Source organism: Drosophila albomicans, chromosome 2L (genome assembly GCF_009650485.2).
Source record: "Drosophila albomicans strain 15112-1751.03 chromosome 2L, ASM965048v2, whole genome shotgun sequence".
Taxonomy (NCBI): domain Eukaryota; kingdom Metazoa; phylum Arthropoda; class Insecta; order Diptera; family Drosophilidae; genus Drosophila; species Drosophila albomicans.
Genome location: NC_047628.2, coordinates 14,674,620 through 14,690,259, shown reverse-complemented (window position 1 = coordinate 14,690,259; position 15,640 = coordinate 14,674,620). Strand labels below are relative to the sequence as shown.

The 15,640-nt window shown below is 33.5% G+C and overlaps 2 protein-coding genes across 2 annotated transcripts in view; both read right to left on the bottom strand.

The window, feature by feature from the left end:
- Positions 1–15,640, bottom strand: part of LOC117563883 (lipase 1) — a 57,773-nt gene that overhangs the window by 6,255 nt on the left and 35,878 nt on the right. The gene's annotated exons all lie outside the window — the stretch shown is intronic.
- On the bottom strand, positions 14,160–14,735 carry LOC117565447 (keratin, type II cytoskeletal 2 epidermal-like). The gene has a single exon (XM_052002364.1). It carries the CDS (start codon positions 14,684–14,686, stop codon positions 14,276–14,278), a length of 411 nt encoding a protein of 136 aa, XP_051858324.1. The 5' UTR covers positions 14,687–14,735; the 3' UTR covers positions 14,160–14,275.

The window sequence follows — 15,640 nt, the reverse complement described above, 5'->3', positions numbered from 1 at the left end:
TATACATATAATATTTAACGTCTATTTATATTGAGAATTTATTTCCGTGTTGTATTTTGATACACAAATGTAATTAATTTACGACATCGACATATTCTTAAAATTACAAAAATATACGAATTGATTTGATAAATAAAGAAATTGCTGATCAAATTGTTAAATTTATAATTAGATTTTAATATACAGTATCTTTACTTGTATGCTTTGTTGTATACTTCGAATATATTTATAATATTTATTATACATAAAATTAAACAATAAAGATACCCGCTACCTATTTTTAATAAGACCTTATTCTACAAATATACCAAAAATATACCATATACCATACCATACCATGTACAGTGTAATTGTTTAATTTGCTAGTACGTTTTGACTTGCCTATAAAATATTGTCATTTTAACAACTTCCATTGAAGCTCACTTCCCACACACGCTCCATATGCTCGTCTGAGCAGCAGTACATAAATTTACATGTTTATACCACGTGCGAATAATGCAAAGAGGGTAGCTTACACTTAAAAGAAAACTTTTTATATACAAAAATATATATAAACTTTTGCAATGCGTAATTTAATGTTGTTGAAACACTTTTACAAGTATTATATTTAAAATGTATGTAATGCTTATTATATAGAATATGAATGTTTGATAATAATTGTAATATTTGATAAACTTAAATAATACTGCTTCTTGCTGACTACTGATTTCGTTACGACCGACGACTATTGCTACTAATATTCAACTTTGCAACTGTTCAACTGTGCAACTGTTAAACTTCTTAGGACTGATGATCGTCTTCTGATGACTGATGATACCAATAGCTTCGTGCCTATGGACTTACTAATACCGATACCGACAAGGTGTATCGATTAGTCTCCACCGCTGTTACATATATTTACAGGGTATTTACTAGTCGAGCAAACTGCCCTTTTCCAAATACAAGTCGCTTCGTCGTTGGGCAGCGCAACCACAATGAAATTAATTTCAGATTTCGCTCGGCGCGACAAATGTAACAAAAGTAAATTGTTTAATTGCAGCTTTATTAAATTTAATAAAAATGCATATGCCCGCAGACACGACACGCCCACTTACATACCCATATGCATATACTCCCAAAAATTGCTGGGCCATTCACAGCTGGTGATGATGATGATGATGCCTGGGACTCTCACTCTCGGGGTGCACGTTAATCGACTGCACTTTTGCATCCTGTTCACTGGCATAACAGGAGGCAGCTGCTTCACCCACCAACTCTCTTTCATTCTCCAGTTCCTGTGTGGCATATGCCGCTAGAAAGGACTCGCTTTTGTGTGTGATGACGACGGCCGTTGCGTGTCCTTTGTTGCCACAGACAGTTTGGCCAGAGCCATTCGCTTGCCCTTCTTCAACCATTCCCAACCAACAAAGTTGTTTCCCATTTAATTTGGCATTCCGTTATTTTCGTTTTTTTTTATTATTTTTGTGTTTTCTCTTATTCATAATTTTAATAAAGTTCACAGGGATTTCATATTTCTGCCGCCGCGCTCGACGACGACGACGAGCTGACTGTGCAGTCAATTGTTATCTCTGCAACGATAAGTAAATACGGGAATGCAATTGCAGTTGGCGACTCTCTTCCTTGTTTTGTTTTTTTTTTATCTTGTTTGGTTGCCTCTTGTTTGTGTTGATTTTCGCATTTCCATCGGCAGTTTTTCCTTTCACATAAAAAAGAAATAATATCGAAACGCGCACTCTTATGCCGTATCATGTACTGACTGATAGGCCCAACGACCAGAGGCTTAATTGTAAAAGGTTTCCGCATATCTATAAAAATCGTCCACACACACTCGCAAGTACCTCGAGTGTATTCATTCGCATGTTGTGGTCCCTGGCATAATTTAATCTATTTTATTTAAGCTTTCCATTAAGCTTTATTTAATTGCAATTCATTCACTGCATATTAAGAGCACACAGATCCGATCAATTAAAGAGGCTCAACGGCACATTTCATCTTCATGAAATATTATACTTAACTCTATAGTTATTTAAGAAAAAATTATAAAATTATACTTCAGTTAACCATGAATAAATTTAAGCATTTTAAATTATATTTTACTATAAGTAATTTATATATCTAAATAACAATATTATTTATTCTTTTATTCGCATTATACTGTTTACGCTTTGTAATTTTTAAGAATATTTATTTATTTACTTAATTATTTATACAAACTTAAGTTTAGTCTGAAGGAATAAGTCGCTCTGACTCATCTCATGGCAATAAGGAATCGTATTCGTTATTTCTTATTATAATAAATTATCAAATGTTGCTAGTTACAAACATTTGATTTTAGTATTCTACGATTTTACTATTTTTTATTTCTTATTAACTATCAAATGCAAATTTTTTATTTCAAAATAATTTTTATTAAAATAAACACTATTCTTTTAGTTAATGTATAAGAATTTCGAACCATGATTAATAATTAATTTCATATGCATTTTGCATAAACATGAAGTCCTTTAAACCTGTCTCTAAAATTTTCAATTCAAATAAGACAAATCCCTAAATTCCCTAAGCTTAAACTCACATGAACCTCTTGCATTAGGATATTACATCATTTAGCAAGAAGCTACAAAAAAATCTGAGAGTGGAAGCGAGCAGAAAATGGCAACATTATTTATCTATTTGAGTCAGCTCTAATGACATTTTTTACGCCTCATAAAACATCAGTCATAAAAAAATAATACATCGCCAAAAATCTAGAATTGTGCTGAATGTTTTTTGTGTTTTGTGTCATTCTTATTTTTGGTCTAAACGTCATGTCAATAACGGCACAAAGGTGAATCGAGTGACAGTCGAAACAACAACAACAACAGCGCAAATTTTCGATGTTAAGCGTTTGATAGGAAAAACATTACGTCAAAGTAAATAACATTGTGAATGAACAACAAGTTCAGCTTCAAATCAAAACGAAAACGAACAACAACAAAAACCACCAAAAAGCCCAAACCACAAGAATTGAAAAATAATAATGAAAATTGTGCAGAGGCAAAGTCAATCAGTGGCATTTGTTGTTATTATTATTGTTTGCGAACTGTTGTCGAAACAGTCGGGAAATAATAAAAACCTAGACGACTACAAATAAGAGTATCAAGTGCAAAAGAATAGAAAGCTCACGAAATGAGTAAAGACACTTTGTGTTATTAAATGCGAGACAGACGGAGCAGACAAAAACCGATAGAGAGAAATCAAAGTGCTCCTCAACTCAACTCAATTCAACGTCGAGGCGACGTTTGCCTGCTGTCAGCCAGCTCTATGCCAGCAACAATGGCGATGACGACGCTTCCGTTTCCGCTGTTCGTAGCTTCGGTGACAAAAATAGCAAACAACAACAAAAAAGAAAGAGAACAACAAAAAATTTTGCTGCTTTTTTTGAGCTATCGCAAGTGCGAATGCTCTAAAGATTGTTGACACTTCGATGATTTTGAAAAGTTGATAAAGACATTTTTTTATCTAGTTGATATTATTCAATTAACATAAAATTATAATCAGTGTTTTCATACCATAAAATTTAATAAACTATTTGAAGGACATAAAAATTATTTAATCCTGAATTATAATAAAAATGTGTAGTTTATTATTTTTCGAATGTTAAATTTCTATTGTAAGTCACAGTTTTGTTGCACTCAGAATTTACTATAAATGCAATTGAATTTTCTATTGGCAAAGTGAATTAAGGGCAAATATTATATTTTCTAAAATCTATATCTATCTATATAAGAATATACGACTGTTGTATCGCCATTTTCTTAGAGTCAGTTTTATATTCATAAATAAGAAAAAGAATATACACAAAACATAATATATAATATTATATTAATAAGTACATAAAAGAATTCGGGCAACTCAAAATATAAGATTATATTAATAACTTAAGAAAACATGCCATACTCGCTGACAAAGCCAATAAACTTGTATCTAGTGTATGACAGGAAAACTTGACTGGCAAAAATGCAAACAAACCGCGCGCCAAATGCATGGAATCAATGTAATTGACGAACAGACTGAGTGAGTGAATGAATCGCAACGTTTATTGTGGCCACACGGTAGCAGTGGCAACAACAACAATAACAACAACAAGAGTAAGGAAAACAACATCTACAACAGCAACAGCTGGAGCAGACAAAAGAGGAACACAGCAACAACCTCAACCTCAAACCCCAACCCCAACCCCAATCCCCAGTTTACCACCTCGATAGGCAAAAGGTAGGCATGCAAAGCTCACGCTTTGTTTGTCTTTCAACTCAATTGCACGGCAAGTCGACAACTTGTTGTTGTTGCTGTTACTGTTGCTCCCTTCTTCTCTTCGAATTTTTTCCTGTATTTTCTGAGGGTAACTTTTGTAGCCAACGCAAAAAAAAAATATATAAGGAAAAGGGGGGCAAGTGGTGTTGGCTTTTCCGCCTATATGATTTTTTATTATTTCCTATGGTTTGATGTGATTGCTTTTGAAATGTTTGCGTGCCATTTGTTGACAGTAAACGCCGCTTAATGATTTCATTTTGTTATAAATAGGATTTTCGGTAGAGCACGTGGTATAAAGTGGAAGTCGATTTAGGCATATAAATTGGGGAACGCGATGAGCACTGCAGGTGATTTGTTTAGGGAAGAGCACAATTCAACAGTCCAAATATTAATTGAATGAAATATTTGAACAAATGATTTTTCGTAAAATTCTTTAATAATTACTGTTAAAGTTCTGTTGTAAGCAAAGTTTTTGATTTTAGTTTCGATTGATAAAGTAATTAATCAAAAAATATGTTTAACAAGTAAAAATATATGTTGCAACAAAACCATATCTAAGCGGTATTATTCTTGAAATGTACCAAATTAATATACCGAAATAATACTAAAGTAAATACCAACGGATTTATTCGGTATATCGACATACGATTACATTTAAAATATACCATATAAAGTACAAAATATACCAGTGTTTTTTGCCATATGAAGCTTAATACTTTAAACTTGTTAAAAAAAATTGTCTTTAAAATTTAAGACTTGAACTTTCAGCTATGATCTGCATGTGTCGGCTTATGCTCCCGTATTTTGAATTCTGTCAGCTGATATTAGCCAACTTTAAACCGCTGTCAACGCTGTGCCAGGCTTTCACCTAACACTCAGCGCATTCAGCCCACTTTCCCTCCACCATTTAGACCGCCTTTTGACATGTGCTTCACTTGAGCTCTAAAGCGATTGAAGCCGCCACGAAATATTGATTCTCTCGCCATCTAATAGGCATTAGCTGGTCACGAGCTTTTGCCACTCGCATTATGCACGCCGTTTGAATCAACAGAAAGATGAAAATGTTCATGCGAAATTAAAGACTTAACAGCAAATTTGACAACATGCTCGCTTAACACTCGCCGCAACAAGGGCAAAGTTTTCACATTCTTGTTTAACATTTTCCAACTTTCATTTCATTCTATGCTGTACTCTATATATATTTATGTTTTTCTTTTTTTTTCGTGTCTTCCGCGTACTATGCATAATGGAATTAGTTAAATTTCTCTTTGCAGCTTTTCACAGAACTGCAAAAACTTTCGCTGAACTTGCGCCAAAAAGTTTTTCCTATCCATTCCATTCCTTTCGATGCTTTTTTGAATGTTATGCGTTTCTGATGACGTTGTATTCGTGCTTCACAACTAAAGACGCAGTGTCGCTGAGTCGTAGACCCGGTTTCCGCCGCAATGTTAATGGCACCCAAGTTGCAACTCTGCAGCAACTTTTTACTTAGAACAATGTTGTCGACAATCACTCGATTTTAATTAAAATATTTATGAATTTATCTTTCAAGGAATTATACTAATCATTGATCGACTGATAGTTATTCTAGGTTCTAATTTTGATTTTAATTTATTTTAATAAGAATCAAATATAAAAAAGTTTACGAAAGCAAAAGAATTTTTAAAAAAGTATTTAAATTATTTAAAAATGGAACAATGACATTGAAAATAGTTGTCGATATATAAATCCAGTATTTGTACATACTAATAACATTTTCGGGCTTGAGTGACACACTTACTTTAATATCCATCACAATTTTATCATATTATTATGCAGTCTAATTCCAAATTTGAATTATAATTTTATCAACCAAACATTAAATACTTTAATTATAAGAAACATTTATAAACTGACAGCAAAGTTAACAGTATTGCAAGAAATTGATTAATATTAAATTTAGGTTGTATTAAAAAGAGTAAAGTATACCTTATCTCTCTAAGTTCTCTAAAGGGTATAAAACACAGAAGAAGTCCAGTGCAAAAACTGTGCGATTATATCTTGCTCATGGCCAAAGACAAAGAACGATGAATCATCATCATTAGGATGAGAGGCAACAGGGAATGTTGCGGAGGATGGCGTCAATCAGAGCTTACAGTTGGAATTATTCAGTTGTTCAGTTGACTTTCTAATTAAAAACCCATAAAGTTCCACACGCAAGGCACACACAAGAGAGAATAATAAACAGCAGAGAGTAATAACATTTTTAATTATATTTGTGGTGAGAATTTTTGGGTTTATCTGATGTGATGTGGGATGATTTTCAAGCACATAGCAAAACGTGATGACTTTGCAGATGGAGAAACAAATCATTTCGAGCAAGTATTATTCGCACTTTGTTTTTCTTTTTAAGGTTTGCCACAATTGCGAATTATCTGAGAAACAAAACCAATTGTGAGCTCAGCGAGAATTCGCAGAGGTTTTACAATTAATTATATAATCCTCAACTCTATGGAATCATTAAATTATTTTGCATATTTTGCAATCGAGCGAGTCGAGTTGAACAACAATTAATTCAAGCCCTCGCTGCTTGATTGCCGACAATTGTTGCCAATCCGGGTTTCATAACCAGGCTAAATGCTAAACTTATCTAACTGTTTATTTAAATCAATAATTGATTGTGCCTTCCACCAGTAATTAGCAAATACTCTTAAATTGTTTGGCTTCAGCCACTGGTCAAACAATGCGGGAATTCCCTTAGATTTCCAAGACAACTTTTGTATACATTATAAAGTTATTAATTTTTGCTGTAAATATAAAACATAAACAAGACATGTTCTCTTTTTCATGCGAATTAATTGTAGTTCTTGGAACACTCGCGAACTTGTAGTGCAACTTTTACAACTAAAATACAAGCAACACAAGCTAAAGCAGTCACAAAAATATCTGCTACAATATCAGACACAATAGCAAAAAGTAGCAGAGGCACAACAATTGAAATTGACAACATGAACGGTGACGATAAAAATAAGCAAGCAACAGCAGCAACTACATTTATACCCTGAGCAATAAAAATGACAACAGCAACAACAGTATCGACAGCAAACAGCGGCAACAACAAGCTCAAGAACAAGCGCAACAATAACGGAGACAACAACTGCAAACAATATCAGCAAACAAAATTGCAGCGACAACAACTGCAATAAAAGAAACTGCAACATGTAACAACTGTAACTTCGTACAAATTATTTTAATAAATTAATAAAAAAAAATATATCCATATATGTTGGAATAATGTGTGCTCTGTAAGCTCTCTCATGAATTTTAAGCTATATACTTTCGGTTTTAATTTTATTTAAAAACAACTTGTAATTCTTACTAAAAGTGGGTGCTAACATCCAATAGCTCAGAAAAAGTTCTAAGTTTTACATGATTTAATTTTCGACATTTCATATCTTCTTAACATTTTACCTCTAACTACTTTAAATCATAACAGATAAATATCCAACCACAACACATTTTAATATAAAAATCGTCCATTTTTGTGATAAGTAAAATATTCTCATTTGGAATTTTAATGTGGCTTAAAGGAATATGCACATTACTAATTAATTAACTAATTACTAATGACTTTAATCAGAGACTTTGCTATTCTAATACTGTAATTTCTATTCTCGACAATAATTCTTTAATGATTTGCACGAACACACGCTTATGCAAATGTAAGAACATTCATTACTGACCTGAATAAATGAACTTTAATCAAACTACATCAATGTCTAACCTTTATGGTAAAATCATGCCAAATGAAAATTGGCTCAATTTGAGAAATGTTAAGAGCAGTCAAATGAATTTGCTAGATAAAAAAAAACCTCATTCTTTTTCATGTGAATCAAAGAGTAAACTGAATAGGTTAGCCCATGCTTAAAAAGGTACAGCTTATCAACATTTAGTCTATTTTGAAAACAGTTAAATTATAACTCTTAATGTTTATTTATTTTTTTTTTAAATATTAAATTTTAAACAAAAATTTTCTACTTATTTAATCACTAAATTTATTACAAATTGTGGCAATTTAAATTTGTAAAAATTGTGTAGTAGCTATCGGTAAAGTAACATAAAGTTAAATCAATAAATAACTTAGCTTATGTAAATATTAAATAAAAGAGTATTTAAAGTGCCAGCTAGCATTGCACCGCGACTGAGGGATTCTCACTTGTTTTTTTCTTCTTGTTGGCTCGAACTCAGTTCCAAGTTGTGCTTGCTCGCCTGCTTTATGTCTTTTCATTATTGATGACTTAATTCCGGTTGATTTATTGAGGCCACAAACAACCGGTCAGAAGGGTAGTGAGTCGTGGCCAGAACGAGAACCCGAGCCGCCATTTTGTATGCACACGTAGATCTGCTTCCCCCGCTCTTATGCGGCATGTATTGCACACACACACACACAGTCAGACAGACACATATGTAGATACGGGTAGAACTTCAACTAGGAGAGAAGAGGGATAAGTGTACTCGAGAGTGTGCACAGCTGCGGCAAATGGCTTGAAGATGCACGTGTTTAATAAATAAGCCAAGTTAATGTTGTGCAAAACATGGTCAGCCATACTAGCTAGCTAATCGAAACAGGCAATAATATTAAGTAAACCATAACAAGAGCACTATATTACAACTACTATAGAATGTAGATAGTTATTGACAAAAACATGCGTAATGTTAGAGAACAACGTTAGAGCGATTGACAGGCTTTGAGAAGTCCTTAATAATCGATATTTATATTATAGCAGTTTAAAGCTTTCAAGAAAAAATAAATATTTAAGACTAATGAAAAATTAAGCGTTTTAAAATCAAGTAGTATTATTGTAGTGTTGCTACTTTTATGAAACATTAATCTTAATACATCACACAGCACTTAATTTAGGTTAAGTTAAAGCACTACTCGTCACTTAAATAAGGCTATCATTAAGCACTACTGAACACTCAAATGAAGTAATCAAAACACATTCTTAAAATAAGAAAGTATCCAAAATAAGAAATTAGAAAATCTTACGTGTGTATTATTGATGATAGAAAAACATTGTGAACAATTAAGTTTGTCAAAACTAAATATTACAAAAAGAAATAAATTAAATTTGAACGTTCTACATTTTAAGTACTTATTAACAACTAACCATGCAATTAATTGTATTTAATTCTTTTAGAGAATTCTCTTCTTCAAACTTTAGCAGTCGCAAAATTCAAATAAACGACCGTAAAGAATCATTAGTTAATTTTCCAATACGAGTCTTTCTTAAAAAAAAAAGAAAGTATCGCCAGTTTTCAATTGAATTTCGCTCAAATTTGCAGCAAGGGAATGTGCTCTGTTAACATTATAATTATGCTGAAACTTTATAATTAAGAAACGCAAAACTTCGGCTTGGTACGAAACCAAAAGGAGAGTGCAAATACTTTTAAACTATGCTGTAAAGGTAAAACAACTGTTGGTAGAGCATTTAAAAATGAGTAAAAAAAAAAGTAGAAACCTTGCAAAATATTTCCAATAAACTGGGTTAAAATATAGTAACAATCTTAAACATTTATAATTTAAATAAAATATTTACAAAATGAAGTTGTAACAGGAATGCATAAAAAGGATTAAAATTATGTGGCATATATAATTAAAATAAAGTGGAAGCAGATTAAAAAATATGGAATTTGAATTTTTTGTATGCGTATTATAAACAGGTCAAGAGCTTTTCAGCTCACATAACAAATAACTATGCACTTGATGAAGCTACGTAGCTATCATTATGCTTGATTACACAGTATCATTATTATTATTTGAATGGTTTTTTATTTGTTGTTGTGTTGTACTCGTTATGCATTAAAAACCCCAATTAATTGCACGTCATTACCGCAAATCTGTGTTGAAAGCGAAACGCATGAAACACAAAGCCACAAAAACGAATACGCATTCAACCAAGCTGAATGCAATACTAAACCCCCCAAAAAAACAAATGTCAAATATTTATGTCTAACGGAATGGATGCTATTCACATTCAAATTCACATTCGCATTCACAGTTCCATTCACATTCACATTTACATGACGCACAGATTTGTTGCGCCCCAAAGTATGCAGTAAATGTGCACGAAACGAGCCAAAAACCTGTGAGCTCATTGCACACCGACTAATGTCTATGGATTTCTCTCCATGCCCTGCCCTGCCACGCCCACCTATTGCCTGCCCTCAAAGTGCGGCATCCATTCATTTGGCTAAGCCATGCAACGTTATCGCTGGCCCTTCAACTCGTGCCGCATCACTTATAGCAACCTAAATGAGTGTGTTTCGATTGTGTGAGTGTGAGTGTGAGTCGCATCGTGTATGTATGTGTGGGTGTGTCTGTGTGTGAATACTAATGTCCAATGATTAAATTTTAATTACCGTGCGCAAATCGAGTTTGTGTTTAGTGCTACTGCTGCTGTTGCATTTTTCAAGTTGCTGCCACTTTGATCCATCCAAATGTATCTGCAACTCGTATCTGTATCAATAGCTCGGTCTATTCGAGTGTGTGTGGGTGTGTGATTGTGCTCAACTGAATGCATGCTGCTCGTTTTTCATGCTCTCTATTGATCTATGCAGGACATTGCCGCCGGTTAGCATGTCCAAGCTTGGGCTAACTTCATTAACAGTTTCAATATTATTTGCCCAACACAGAGAGAGAGAGAACAGAGCTACTTCAATGGACTAACAAGTGTGCGAGTACCTATTTGTGTATGTGTGCTAATGGGTGTGTGTGTGTGTGTTAAGAGGTTAAGTCAGCTTGGTTAGAAAAGTTGTCAGAAAGCTATGTTAAATGACTGAGCAGAGAGAACTAAAAAAAAAGTGTAGATAAAAGGAGACTGTCTAAAGCAATGAAAGAATATGCTGGAAATATTAGTTTAGTGTGCATAAAATGGGATATAAAGCTATCCAGTTTTACTATAAAATCGGATTGAAACTTTTTGGAAAAAACATTAATGTATTCTGGAAGGCCTGCAATTGTTTTCATTAAACTATTACCATGTCTGAAATTTAGATATTATCACAAGTTGTTAAAGATGGTGAAGCTTAGACTATATAGAACATAAATGTTATTTTTAAATGCTTTAAGAATTATGTTAGGTGAATTTTTGTGGCACTAAGGATCATTTCATTAGGCATATTAAAATGTTATGCATTAAAACATTCATCTAAATGCAAGGTATCATTTGATAAGGTTATCTTTTAGATGCATTGAATGTTTTGAGGAATTTCGCATTAACAATTATATCGAAGGTTTAGATTCTTTCTGTAAAGTTTTCTAATACGTTTAAATTTTGTAAAAACAATAACATAATTAAAGGTACAGAGTATTTAAAAAGTCGAGCATACCTTTTTGTTTAGCACTTTTTTTGCTTAACAGACAATTACGAAAAAATCTCATTCAGATTTGCAGGCCAGGGCAAACTTTTATTATCTAACAACAAATCTCATGTTGACCCTTGGCATAAACCGAAGTTGCAGCTGCAAAGGAGGGAACAGAATCTGTGACTGCCTCTGGAATTGGAGTTGGAGATGGAAATGGAGCAAGTTTGTTATTCATGGCGCTGAACATATGTGCATGCGAATACGTATTTATGTGCTCCAGGGTGGAAAGCAGAAGGGCGCTCTGAGGCATTCATTGTCCATTGCCATTGGGGGACAGTAAAATGGATGGCAATTAACTTTATAACATTTGCTAGGCCCATGTGCATTGCCATTGTTACCTCCCCTCACGCCCTTTGTTGTTGTGGGTAATGCGCGCCAGTTGATTAATTGGAAATTGTGGTTAATGTGGTGGCTAGATCAGCCGGAATTGACAATCAACAATGTGAGACGACGACGGAACATTCGCATGTGAAAAGTTTCACATATAGAGTCTAGACTTTTAATTAGAGTAGGCTTTGCGCAGTGCCTAAAAGTATGCAATGACATATGCAAAACTTTTTGCCAGCTAACTTTTTGCCACTTGTTATTGAATTTTTCTTTTCCTTCGTTCTTTGCGCCCATTTTTCTTCATTTTCAGTTTTTTTTTCCCATTTTTGTATGTGACAAAAGTTGACAGATTTGCAGCGGAAAATTAACAAGTTCCGTGCCCAAAAAAAAAAACATGAAAAATGCGAAACTTTATCCTGCGGCAAATCGAGTTAAGAAGTCGTAAACTATGCAATGCTAAAAATGTGCTAAAAACTATGTACACGACGAGGAGAAAGCAGTTTGTGGGCGTGCCGGAAGTGGCAGTAGCAAAACTTAAAAACTCCTAGACGACGGCGACATTTTTATGCCTTTTTCTGGCAACAACAAGCACAACTCAAACTGCTGCCTCTTCTCGCTGGATGCTAACTTCCAGTTGTTTGCACTGCAGACGCATATTTCTCGTAGAGAACAACGAGTGTGCGGGTGTATGTGTGTGTGTGTGTGTGTGTGTGTGTGTGTGTGTGTGTGTGTAATAGCCAGGCAAAGGGCAATGTGCTTAACAACAACAGACTCTCAAGCGTGTAATTATATTTATGAAATTACGCGCAAATTACTTTTTTCCCCATTTATTTATGCATATTAAATATACAAATAATTCCCCATTTTCTTATATTTATTTTACAACCTGTAATGCGTAACATTTAATTATTTGTTAATAACCAATTACTTAACATGTGGTTCATACATATTTAACTCAATTAACGGGATGTAAGCAAATACCACATTAGATGTGCATTTTCGAAATAATTGCATATTTAAACAATATTTTCAATTAAACTGACAGTCAAAATAATTACCAATTTTTATTTTGACTTATTTAATTAAAATAAGAGAGGTATTTAGCTAAAGTTTTGAAACTTAATAAGAGAATCAAAATGAAAACTGATAACTGCCAAACAACAAAAGCGAGTTTTATATTTTCTCTTTAGAAACCTAACCAAACAACCAGTCATCTGTGTCTTCTATACAATTCGAACTTGCTAATAACAAGTTGTGTAAAGAAAACAAACGTTTTTTTTGTAAAAACTGGAAATTATTGGTTCTATTATTAGCACAAAATACACATATTATTTGAAATCTTTGAAGTTTTAGATTCTTCAACACTAGGAACAATGAACGTCGCAAAGCAAATTTGATTGTTAATTAGTTGTTCCGTAAACAAAATAGTAAATAAAGCAGCTAATCTATTACAACCGGTTAGTTATCATTTTCATAAGTTAAAGATTATCATTTCAATGCTTCTTCTCTTCACATTCGATACCTATTTGGTAGTAGGGTATTATTACTTTATGCATATCCCTGTATTTGATACAGGAAAGTAAAAAGTTATTATTTTTTATTGAAAAACCGACTGGTGTTGGATCTTGGCTTCCAATCTGGTATATTTTGTAGTAGACTTTCAATGTGAATTATTGAATTGAATTATTGCGATACATTAATTTGGTATATTTTACGGATAACACCGTACGTGTTTATTTAATTGAAAAAGGTTAGCGGGTATTATATAGTCGAGCATACTTTGACTTATTGGTTCATAGCTATCTACTGCTTTTAATAGAAAGTATACTTTTGCCGTGAATTAATAAGAATCCTAATAACAGATGATTGGTTTTCTATATTTAGTTCGTAAACTAATTCGTTACTGAAAATTTTACATACATACCAACTCACATATTTATTAATCTAAAAAAAAATGTATGAATATAGATACACAACAATACAAAACATTCGATGAAAAGCTGTTCATAAATATGGTAAAACTTTCAGAGTCTGCTTTTCTCATTGATAGCGGAATTTTATCAAGGTATCAACCTATCTGTATATTTACCCTTATTATTTATATACAATTTATTTTATATTTTGTAAAAATACTCTTTTTATTTTATATACAATTTATTTATTTTTATCTTTTGATACACAAAGAGTTTGCCAAATTATTTAACTATTGGGGTTTATTGATACTTAAAAAGCTTGAGGATTCATCAGATTATTAACGGCCAAATCCACCAGCATTGGCATTTGCATTCGCATTTGCGTTAGCAGAGGCGCCACCAAATCCACCGCCGCCACCTCCGAATCCAGGACGACCTCCAAATCCGCCACCTCCGAAGCCGGGACCACCTCCAAATCCGCCACCTCCGAAGCCGGGACCACCTCCGAATCCACCACCGCGACCGCCACCTCCGAATCCACCAGGACGACCTCCAAATCCGCCACCTCCAAAGCCAGGACCGCCACCGAATCCACCAGGACGTCCGCCGCCTCCGAATCCACCACCTGAAGCTTGGGCGTTAGCAGAAGCACTGGCAGCGGCATTAGCACCACCGAAACCACCACCACCAAATTGAGGTGCCGCCGAGGCAACTGCCACTAGGACAGTGAGAGCGATAAACAGTTTCATAGTTAAGTCTTGAGTTGACTTCACAAACTAAACCAAACAGCAGTTGAACATCTCTTTTTATACTATTCAGCTCCAGAACTCATCTAGACAGAGTCACCCAAATTCAAGGTGCTAGATATGGTCAGAAGTGTTAGAGGGAGAAGTGTGTATTAAATATGCATAATAATTTTTGGTGAATTACCGAAAGCAGACAAATAATTTAAATCAGTTTAAAAGTGCGCCTACAACAACAGTCACAGAGAACAATAATATTGCAATTTAAACGTCTCATAAACAAAATAATGCAGACAGCATTTGTGATTTGCAACCGGTTATTTAGAAACATATTAATTTTCTTAATTTCAAATTAATTTCTTAACTTCGACGAGTCACCCGACAGCTTTCCGGCTATCTTTCCCTGTTTGTTTAAACAATTTTGTTATTGATCTTGAAATACAAAAACCAAACAAAGTGACAATTTAACTCGTTTAATCAAGTTGTCCAATACCTGTCATACGACTAAACAATAACAAAATGGTAGCACATACAAAATGTTTTTAAATGCATATTGCAAATAAAAATCAAATTATTCCTATGTTTATCCATTTTCGATGTTCCCGCAAATTATGTATTATTAGCAATTAGCTGCTTTATAAACAACATAAACAATAACGCTGCTTCTGACTTAATTTAACCTGTTAGTTAATTATTATTTTCAGACTCTATTTCATAACCTTTTTTTGTTGCTGCCTTTCCAATGACTTTCCAATAGAATAGAATAATAAGTTGGAGCCGGTTAACTAATTAGAAACTGAAACATCCAAATACAAATTGGGTCAGGCAAATAGAAACACTTGGACAACTATTTGATAAAAATCAGAAATGAAGTTATTAAATTTGAATCATTCATTTTCATAGTTTAAATGCTCCTTTACCAATTGGAATTAATAACTTTGAATCATTCTTTTCTTAGAG